At 38.5% G+C, this 11618-nt stretch overlaps 1 protein-coding gene across 2 annotated transcripts in view; it reads left to right on the plus strand.

Annotated features, from left to right (window-relative positions):
- Positions 1-11618, plus strand: part of LOC107086444 (inactive dipeptidyl peptidase 10-like) — a 102848-nt gene that overhangs the window by 62918 nt on the left and 28312 nt on the right. For both annotated transcript variants that reach the window (XM_015377388.1, XM_015377389.1), the window contains exons 4-5: positions 7069-7163; positions 10013-10087. In XM_015377388.1, the coding sequence (XP_015232874.1) occupies positions 7069-7163; positions 10013-10087 (170 nt within the window). The remainder of the gene's footprint in view (positions 1-7068; positions 7164-10012; positions 10088-11618) is intronic.

The following is an 11618-nucleotide window of genomic DNA, read 5'->3' on the forward strand; positions in this document are numbered from 1 at the left end:
TTTAACATCGGTATCGATATCGGTTATCGGCTACATGAGTTTTAAAATATCGGCATATCGGATATCGGCCAAAATCCCAATATCGTGCATCCCTATATTTCAGGTATAGACCTGTCAATGCAGAGCAAAAATTCTCAATAAACTGTGAATTAGTTTTGAACCCAATTATCTCCAGTTATGTACATTTTTTGTTGAAAATATTATTAATACAAGAAAAATCTGATTCTATGGGTCGATAGACTGAAGCATTTTCTCAATCTAAAGAATAAGATTTTAAGGAGGGAGCTTTGCAGAAGGTGAGGACATTTGAAAAGCAAATAGGATGGGTAATTAGGAAAACAGGAATAAATTACAAAGAATAGGTAGAGTCAAGAAAATGCAAAAGATGCCTACAGGGGTCTGAACATAATGGGAAGAAAACAAAAAGATTCTCCTTAGTATGCTGAAAATAAACACCTGCTACACTATGTCTGACTAATAGGCTCTCTTACTTTCCTCCCACTGGAAATAATAAAATTTTTGTACTTTTATAACCTTTTATACCCTATCAATTTATAGTAATAAATAAAAAAATCTGGAGGCCACGATGATGCAATGGTTAGCACTTTTTACCTGACAACAAGAACGTCCCAGGTTTGAGTCGGAGCTCATCCAGGGCCTTTTTGCAAGGAGTTTGCATGCTCTCCCTGTATCTACGTAGGTTTCCTCTGGGTGTTATGGTTCCCCAACTACTAAAGACATGCTGCTCAGATTGGCCATTAGTGTTATCATGCTCCTTTGCAGTGGCTCAGGCTAACTCTCCATCTTACATTATCTGCAAAATGTGTTGTATGTACCCTGGATGAATAATGACAAATAAAGCATCTTATCATATACAAAGGAACAGTAATAGCAAGTAAGCAACAACTTAACTTTTATTGTCAACTGTGTGCATAAAAAGGCTGCACAGTTTTTCGTTCACCTCAATGAGTGACATAACTGTGACATAACTGATACATTGACCCCTAACTGAATCTATGTTTTCCTAAAAAAGGAGTTTCCTGGAAGTCAAACATGCCAGCAAGCTAACTGGACACCAGCAAGTACTGTATGTCATCTTTATCTTTACAGATATGCATTGATGAAACAAAACAATTCAGACAAATAATGACCAAACACATTCCCATCTAATCTTACTCCGCTTGAGGTAACCCTCAATAAGAAAAAAATCCAATGATTCTAAGTAGAGATTTGTGATATATCTACATTAACATCGGTATGAGCCAACTTGGCCATTTTTTAATCTGTCCCTTTAGAAATATTTGTCCCATACTAACAACCAATGTTTATTCTCATCTTTCATTCTCTGCTGTTTGCGTCTGGGAGGGGGTTGGACGTGTGGTAATAGCTGGGAGATGGGAAAATGATTGTAATGTAGATCAGAATTGTGGGGTGTTTACTGAAGCATAAAAGCATTGTCAGTTGTGTGCCGTTTTTGGTGCTGAAAGGGAAGGGAATTATAAAATATCTGGGTTCTAAGCCAAAGTACACATATTAATATTGTCTCTGTGTTATTACTTAGTTTCAAGCCAGCCTTCCTCCTTATTTATAGCAATAACAGTCTACTGTTGGATTGCTAGAACTGCCCAACCTGTGCTGCTGAGATTAAACAAAGCTTTCCGACGATACCTTTTCTGGCCATTAAAGCTTTTTGCAGTGCAATTATTACCATAGACAGATAATAGCTTTGTTTATTATTTCTTAGGAGTGAGTCCTACCAAAATTAATCCAAGAGTACATCAACGAATCATCTAGGAGGTCGCAAAAGAACTCAGAACTTTACGTAAAGCACTCACTGGCTTTAGCTGGGACCAAACCATAAGAAAAGGACAAACTGACTCCAACAAATCCACAGAACCATGTTTGCCAGAAAAAACACCATGATCCCCAAGACTTTCAGGGATAAAATCCTGGAACTGGGGAGACAAAAGTGGATTTTTATAAGAGGTCTAGTTGCATCTTGTTTAAAAGCACTTCTGCTGGATTTTAGCAGAAGATCAAACTAATCAATTGAGGGGATCATGGGTTCTGTTCTATAGCACACAATCTTGATTAAGAATGTTTTCCGGTTATCCAGCGGGCGACACAAGCAAGCCATATCATTAAAATCACCCTGTACAGTTACATTGGCCACGGCTGTCTGGTCAGTGTATTCTCATTATCAGTTCGTATGAAATCGTACGAAAAGTTATGCACAGTAATTTCTTACGTTTTTGATGTTTTTTTCATGCTATTTCTTCGTATTTTTACGTCTTGCCTCGAGACAAGATATCCTTGCGCATGCGTATCTTACGCACCATTCAATAACATAGAATTTAACATACAATTAACCCTGACCCTGACCCTAACGCCTAACCCTAAGATACAAAACAGCAAGCAACGTTGTTAGAGACATCAAGAAGTAATTATTGCACTGTTTTTCCGAGTTTTACGTCCGTCCGCGGATCTGCTTTTTTCATCTGTCTGGCTGCGCATGCACACTGATCTGTTTTTACGAGGAAAAAAAATCGAAAACGTACGAAATACTGTGCATAACTTTTCGTACGATTTCATACGAACTGATAATGAGAATATGTTGGTCTGGTTGCATTGCATAGACAAATTACGTCATCCATCTACCATCCATAGATATTTCTGCTCCTCGCATCTGGTAAGATGCGTAATTATGCGGGCAGTTCTTTGCAGAAAAACATGGCAGTCGAGCAAAAGCTCGTACTGTCTCCTAAAGGGTTTGGCAATATAAGCATCTACTGACTATCATGACTTGGTCAATAAACATCACAGCATCAACAAATTGCAATGAACTATGGATGAGAAAAAGAGACATTGAAGATGTTGAAAACAAATTTTTTTCCTAGTCTACATGTGATATGGTGTCGTTAGTTTGCGGTCTTTGCCCTAGTCTGTCCCCTAGAGTTTACAAGCGAATTGGGTAAAATTTGCAGAGCATAAAATGATGAAACTGCTGTTATGGCAACGATGCGCACCTCAGTTCTGCACAGAACATAGAAGCATAAACCAACCTCTAAATGCTTTAACAAGACCTTAAACAGGAAAGTCTGTTGTTGCCACAAAGTCTATCCATCCATCCATTTTCAGTCACACCATTTTCAGTCTGTCTCGCCAGTCCATCGCAGGGCAAAACAGAGACAAACCATTCACACACACACACCTAAGGAGAATTTAGAGAGGCCAATTAACCTATGCCAGAAAGTCTGTCTCTGGATTTTATGATCTGAAACATTTACGAGGGACAATTATTAATATGACTATTTCATAGCACTGTATGAACACACCAGGCATTTAGGGACCTCTCAAATCCTTTCATTTGGAGCTAGAACAAGCTATCTTAAAAGACTTGCTGGAAAAAAAGCTCAATTTAACTCATTACAAAGGACTATTAATCTGTTGGCAGGCTTATCAACAGCTGACCTATATACTTATATGAAGACACAAAGCTTATTTTATAACTAATTCACATGTTTTCTCTCCTGTAGACTCAAGAGAAAATACATTTAATGGATTTTCTGGCACCAATAGGGCCGTTTGTAGAAATGATATAAAGTCAGCCTAAAGAGCAAAAACTCATTTTCTAATGTCCTTATGCATTTAGATTGGAGGTGTCCTTCGCATAACCCCCACCATCAGCATCTGCCGCTTACTGAACAATGTTGGATTTCTTTCCAGCTGCATTAGAGCACACACCCATTCTGAACTCAGAACACGGTGGGAGAGTGATTTTCTCAGCTGCAATCAGCAACAAATTCGCTCCGAAATGAGATCCAAGATTCCAAAAAGGAGGGATGGGGACAGAAGCTGTGGCTGGTTTGGGATTAAATTGACAGAAAATGAGTCAGAGTTTAAAACTAATCCCCTTTTTCTTATGTGGCAAACGTTTCTGCCTGAAATATGAGTGAGAGAATGCTGGTTAAAGCTGTGAAATGAGGTGATTAGACGGGTGTTTGATTTGCATTTATATATATATATATATATATATATATATATATATATATATATAAAAATAGTAAAAACATGTAAAATCTTGATGTATCCACTCCTAAGCTGAGATAGGTGGAATATTTTCTCAAATCCCATCGGAGCTCTGATGCAAATACAACAGAATCTGTTGCCCTAAAAAGCCCCTATGCAGTTCTAAAAGTGTCAGTCTCTTACTCGCATATCATTAGCCTTTGGCAGCTCTGTGCAGCAGGACTGGGCAGTGATGAGACAGAACCAGGACAGAGGGCAGAGAAGGCAGTAGCTAAAAATCATTGACAACCTCCGAGTTGGACTGTTTTTTATAAATAGAATTGATCGTTTTGTTCTTTTTTTTAGGGGACTTTTTACTTTCAAAGAAAGTATTATAAAAGAAAAATCTTGGACAGTTTTTGCATATTGTGTAAAATTAAGATCAGTATTTTTCACTTCTGATGTAATATTTTGCAAGCATTTGGATAGCAGTGTTTGAGGGAAACTGGTTAAGTTAAGCTAGGCTTACTATAGATCCATTTTCTGTCACGCTTATCCCAAGCGGGGTAACGAGGGGTGCCTATCTCCAGCTGCCTATGGGCGAGAGGCGGGGTTCACTCTGTACAGGTCGCCAGTCCATCACAGGGACAAACAGGATAAACAACTGTTTACACACACACTCACACCTAATTAAAACGTATATATAACCTAACAGTCATGGTTTTTTTTGGACTGTGGGAGGAAGCCGGAGTACCCGGAGAGAACCCACTCATGCTCAGGGAGAACATGAAAAGACCCCAGGCTGGGAATAGAACCTGGGAACCTTCTTGCTGCAAGGTGGCAGTACTACCCACTGCTCAAACGCTGTGCAATATTTGTAATCGTTGCATGCAGCTACAACTCAGACTGTACGAAGAATCTCTAAGGTCTAAAAGTTCACAGCTCACGATGTACAGTATGTTCTCACGCTGTGCAGCCCGACGCTCTGATGTGATCTACCTGCTCACGCTGCACGTCCAAAAACCGCACGTCGGATGGACTGAACGCTGAGAGATGGCGCTGATCGGACTCAACAATCTGGAAGAAGAAGAACTCCTTTGCTTGCACATTAGTTCTCGAGGTTCTGGTAAATCAGCTCATAGACGCTTGTAGCTCTGCTTTCAATAGCAGGATTTGTCCACGAACATCTCACAATGGCTAAATGAATTTCAAACATATTCCATTTTCTCCAGACCTTACGATTCCTAATCGGGATCTGGTTGTTAGAGGCTAATCGCCCCTCTCTAACGCCTTTACACTACACCGCGCAGGACCCACTATGAGGCTGAAATTGCCCAATCCAAAAATGTCTCTTATGACTGCAGAATTGGCCCGAAAAGGGCCTACCGTGAATGTTCGGCTTTAGTTGGATTGACTTTTTTTCTCTTACATGGTGCATAGTTATGTTATATATATTTTTCATTGTTCTCCAGTAGCTCTCTTTTTTCTGAAAGATTACTGCTTTCTGCCGGGCATTATTTGTGATTTTGGTGTTTGATGTTTTGTTTTTGCTGAATTTGGTTTCAAATAAAGCCCATAATGAATATTTACATAGACAAAATATTTATGGTACCACACATGGAGTATAAAGGAAGTAGCTTACTGCTAAACTATTAGCATCTTCCAGTAAACTGTGGAACTAATGAAGAAAAGTGTGTTTGATCCCACAAAGGATAGGACTTAAGTAGTGCATATTATGTATTGGTGTTCTCTAAAGCAGACGGGAGGAGTTTAGATGCGGCCCCAGACTAAATATCCTTATTACGGTAATACCGATACTAATAATTAAAATGCTATTGTTCATCTCTATAGAATTTAACTTGTGTTTATTCCAGTTAAATTGCTTAAGTTTCTTAGTTTGACAATATCCCCCTGTTTTGTTCCTTAATGTTCTGATTTGAGGCTCTGTGGAGGATTTACTAAAAATTAAACTTGTATGGGTTTATCTAAAACCAAGCAGAATTGTTCCTACTTTTTCCCATCATTCTCCAAATTCTTTCCTTTCTTAATAGCATTATTCAGTTCTATTAATGACCAAATTCAGTATTAAAGTTGAGATTTTTTAATCTATTAAAAGCAGATTAATAAACACATTTACCAGCCAGGCTTTTCTTTTTATGGTACATTGCACACAGTAGAGAGAAAGATTATTTTACATCAAGAGCTTATATAAGCTTGGCTCTCGCATTATGTTACAATAGAGCTCTAACCTCCAATGTATCAGTAGAGACTATTTGTTTGGCTGTAAAAATGTCAATGAAATATTATCTATCCTCTCCTTGCCAGTGGGCTGCCCTCCTAAACAGTGCAGGCTATTATGTCGTACATTTCTACCTGCTCAATCCAACTTCTGGCTTTTTATCATTTTATTTTATGTTTAATAATGCAGACCTGTTGGTTTATTGCGAGATATTGCCGGAATGTCAGGCTCTGTTAAGTAGCTGGAATTCTATTTAGGCAGGAAAAAACAAAAAAATAACAAAACAAAATAACCTTATTTGATCATGATCAAAGTATACTTGGTCTTTTTGTAAAGGCATATCATGTCTTTTCACCTTTAAGAGACGTTATTGTTTGAAAAACTTATCATATATATATATATATATATATATATATATATATATATATATATATATATATATATATATATATAAAAGCCAATCACTGGAAGTTAACTTTCTCTTTCTCAGGTTGGTTTCTCCTTAAAACAAGAGTTGACATGAGTGCAGAGAAACAGGTCCACACCATATTAGGAGGGAATCTACAGGAGCCTATAAAGAGGAGCATGAACTCATGATTTTGATATATTGAGGGCCTCATCATTCTGCACACAAAGAACCTTCAAAATATCAGCATGTTTTACATGTACATTCTGCTCAATCTTCTCCAAAAGAATATGAAAGGGTGATTAGTCAGAGAGTAAGAGATCCAAAACCAGTTCAACACAGTAGGAAATCATGGTGGTGAACTTTTCATGGGTTCTGTAATTTATTCTGCATCTTTTCTTCTCTTGGTTCTCAGATTCAGAGGTGGTGTACAGAAACGGAGACGGACATGTCGTCAAGTTCAACTTTGTCCTGAATGAGACGGAGATCATTTTGGCGAACTCCACGTTTGTGAGTCATTGCTGCTGCTTTTATTGTCCTTTGTTTATTAAGCTGAAAAAGGCATCTGTTTGTTAGAGTACTCATAGGTAGACATCAAGCGTCAACAAAGTTTTTTAATTGCTTTAATATGATTTCATGCAGGTTTGGAGAGTTTAAAGGACTGAATATTGAATAAAGATAGCAATAAAATAAATCTTCTGGTCCAAGCTCACCTGCAGGAAAAGCATTGAAATCTCAAACATGGTTGGCTGGCTTTTCATCATCAACATTACCTCAAGAAACAAACATTAACATCCTAAATTTTCAGTTCAAGGGAAACAAATGTTATATTTAGCAGTTTTCTGCTTCCATCGTGTTAATCCTATTTTGTTATTATAATCCTTGTCTGCTGAAACCGATCGGTCCCGTTTTCATCATCATCTCATGCACACCATGTTTTACCTAGAATAGCAGAAAAGCTGTAAAATCTGCTTTGATGACGACTGGAGGTAAATACTGCTGGATTTGGGAGTTAGATTTTTTTTACATTATTATATGCACAAATAAGGAAAGAGCTTCAGTTGTTCACATAATTCAAACACTGAGCAAAATAGTACTGAATGTCCCACTTTTTTGAGAACATGAGATTGAATTACACATATTAATCTGGTTACCACACTGCATCTCTGCCTCAGTGTTTTTATGAGCCATTATACATATCTGCATATCCATCTGGAAACCTTCCGTTTAAGTAATTTTGGGAAGGGGCGAAAATACTGGTTAGCTGATTGGCCTATGATGGTGATAGACGGGCCAAATAAACCAATCAGATCAACAAAGCATATGACGTACTATCAGAGCGACGACAAAAACACAACCACAAGCCAGGCACAAGCCAATTGATAGATCAAACTCTTGCCGAAACCAGTCGGGAGAAGAGCAAAACATCTTTTCCTCTGAGAAAAGCCTCCAGAGCAGTGTTTTGCTCTTCTTTCAGTGAAGAAATACTCTGTAATTCCGATAAAACTTGCTTGATAGCCAAGCTAACGCTAGTTTCATCGGCTGAAGCCGCCATGTTCTTTAGACTGAACTGTCGCGCTTCTCGTTGTGTCACGCCTCAACCCGCCTCAAAGCCAACGCTGATTGGACGTTCGTTTGGTGAACGGCTCCAAATTTTTTTTAACGGAAAGTAGCCAGACTGATCTGTGAGTGAAACATTGAAAGCTCGCGAGATCAGGATGGTCTCACAAGGCTACAAGTGGCCTGGGTCGCATTGGAAAAAATCTGATCTGTTATGTTCAGACTGCCATGAGATGATCAAATGCAGGTCGTGTATCAGCAAAAAAAAAAATCGGATTTGGGTCAAAGGTTCTGCTGCTGTGAGAATGTAGCAAAAGTGTTGTTGAGGGAATTGAGGGGAAATTTCAACAGAGGTCCATTCCCATTTCCACACTAAAACAAAATAAAAATGCTGCTCGAACATGAATGAATATCTGCAATCGGTGACAAGTAATTGAATCATGTGAATCCTAATTGATTTATTACATTTAAAAGTTGAAAATTCAAATCAAGTTGTGCAAACTTAATTCAATTACTTTTTGCTAATTGAAGCAATTTCTTTAAGTGGTTGCTGTATTTCTTTTTAAATGCACTGTGTACAATACACAATGTGGGTTAAACTATTTATGCAGACTCACTGTCCTGGATCAGACCAAAGACAGTTGTGTTGCCTGCAGGTGTCATGATGGGATTGAGATGTCTAACCCACATGCAGAGAACACTCAGGAGACAGAGAAAAAGTTCAAAGGTTTATTGACAGAGTTTTCAAATGTGCACTGGAACTGGGTTGGTCCGACTGGTCACGGGAGGAACACCACTAAGGAGAACAGAGAGGTAGAGGATTTCCAGGGATCCAGTAGTTTGTCAGGTGATTGAGTTAATACCTGCTCAGGGGCGGGACAGATCAGCAGGAGGGGGATAACCCTGAGGGTCCAAAGGTTTGTCGGCAGGCAGAGGGCTGAGGGCTAAGGCAGAGACTAACCGAATGCAGGCAGGCAGATTCCAGAACTGAGTCACCTCCAGGTTTCCGGTTTTCAGACAGGTCAGGTTCTGTAGGTAGAGAGAGAGAACTGGATCAGGCAGGTTCACGCAAAAACACAGAGAAATGATCAGGCAGGTTGGCTCAGGTCTAGCTGTACCATTACTGGCTAACACTCTGGCACTGGAGTGTCAGTCTCCGCCTCCTTAAGTAGGAGTCTTCTGATGAGCAGATTGAAGACAGGTGTAGCAGTAGCTCATGCCCCCAGGAGATCTCGTGCGCCCTTGGGTGGAGAAAGTGGACAAACCTCCAGATCCCAACAGCAGAAGCTTCACAAATTGTAATTAGGTGACTTTTAAAAAAACAATTTTTGAGAGAGAACATGAATGGAGAGATACCACAACCCTGGGAAACACCAGGGCTAATGGTTATTGTGCAGAAGATTCCCTTCTTCCTTCGTCATTGCATCATCTGTCTTTCCCCGTTTGCATCCTGTACCCCTCTCCGTGGCACTCCGTAAACAGTAAATGGGCATCTCTTAAAATATGAAAAAGTGGTGTAAATTATCAAAAAAAAAAAAAAAAAACTATATTGATTCAGTACCAATATTGTCTATTCCATTAGTTTGGTCTGCCAAAACGTATTTTTACCTACTCACTTAGCATATCCATCTCTTAATCATTGCAGCAGTGCTAATCTCTACCTCTCTCACCGGATTATGTATCAGATTTGAGTTGAGTTGGTCTACATGAATGATTTAGTAGGAACTATAGTGACATATTTTCAGAATCGTGTTTCCTGCCAAATCTAAAACATTTTACCCCCTGCCTGTTTCCTCTAGGTCTCCTTCAAAGTGGCAAAATACTCGCTGTCCCCAGATCTGAAGTATGCTCTCTTTGCGTATGATGTCAAACAGGTGAGCTTCCAATGAAAGCTGATTACCATGAATAAAGAACCCATGAATAACAGCTGGTGTTTAGAGATTTTGCCCATTATAATCACACTAGCTCTGATTGCGATTTATCCTGAATGTTATCAGCTATTCTTGTCACCTTTTGTTTTATATCCTGGCAGATCGGCATTTTCATTGTGTGCCTATGAAATACCCTGCGGCACCATCACACATATGCACAGCACACACGCACAAACATATCACCCAATTGTGATGTCTCTATTCATATTCACAGGCTGCTTTTTTCCTGACAAGTGATTTCCTGCCTTGGCAAAGGGTTGCTTTGATAGTTTGGATTTTAGAGGGATGGATGAATTTGTTGTGCCGCTTCTGAGCAGAGTTCTCTGGGAGAATAAATTGTACCACCTGCAACGAACAGGTGTAGATTAATTTTGTATGATTTTATTTTTTAAATACCGATTTTTCTGTATTGTTTGTGCCATCAGTCAACCTGCAGGAGGTTTTCCCTTCTCACCACAGCGAAGGATTTCCAATCGATTTTTACACCGCAAGCACTGCTCCAGAAACGCTGCAGCAGCTGATAAAGTGAAGGATGTGTGTGCTACATTATGCTCTTTGCTGATTGCCCTGTCAATATAATTTCTTGGTTTGTCAGCTTTTGTAAAAGGAAGAGTGCACCTTAAATTTAGCTTTAATTAATTGGATTCCAGCTTCATGTGTTGCTTTAGCAACAAAGAATCACCTCTTACAAAGCTTTTAGTTGCCCTCAGTTGGGTTTCTTTCAATTGCAAATTGCTTTTTTTTTCAGGAATGAACGGCCCGCTTCAGGTCAAACAGCAGAAGCTAAATGGGGCTTTAACTAGGCCATGCCAAATCTTGGAAATTGGGATAACTATTAAGCGACATGTTTTCTTATTGGATTTACACAATATTTCCAAAACAGTGTTGCAGGTTTAGCCATTTTAGCCATTTAAAACATATTTGAACGTATTTAAAGCAGTTTGTCTGTCCAAATGGACACATATATGATTGATATGAAAAGAGAATTTAATATCTGCTGGAACCAAGCAGTTTTTTATCAATTCAACCTCCTACATGTTGATACTACAACCGTGACATTCGCAATATTATTGAACACCTATTGAGTGTTTAGTACATTTATTTAGTGTACGAATATTAACTAACATGTTTTCAACAATGTGTTTCATTCACTTTGATTATAAAAACTTTAAGTGTATGTGTATCAGTAGCGACTTGCTTAATGTGTGACAGTACCATGTGCATTTCAATCACAACTTTCAAACTATGGAGAGGTATATGGAGTGAATGTTGTTGAGTTTTTTCCAAATTGAAATTTGTAAAAAAACAAAAAAAAACAAAATGTAACCCAGAAATTAAACTTTGAAAAACGTCTTAATCAAAAAGAGGTTGTGAGTGTAACTTATTCATTTTCTCAATTTCAATTTTTTTCAAAAATTATATTTAATATTTACTTTTTTCTTTCTAAATTCTTCTTTACTATATTTTATTTTGT

Source organism: Cyprinodon variegatus, unplaced genomic scaffold (genome assembly GCF_000732505.1).
Source record: "Cyprinodon variegatus isolate N-32 unplaced genomic scaffold, C_variegatus-1.0 Scaffold153, whole genome shotgun sequence".
NCBI lineage: Eukaryota > Metazoa > Chordata > Actinopteri > Cyprinodontiformes > Cyprinodontidae > Cyprinodon > Cyprinodon variegatus.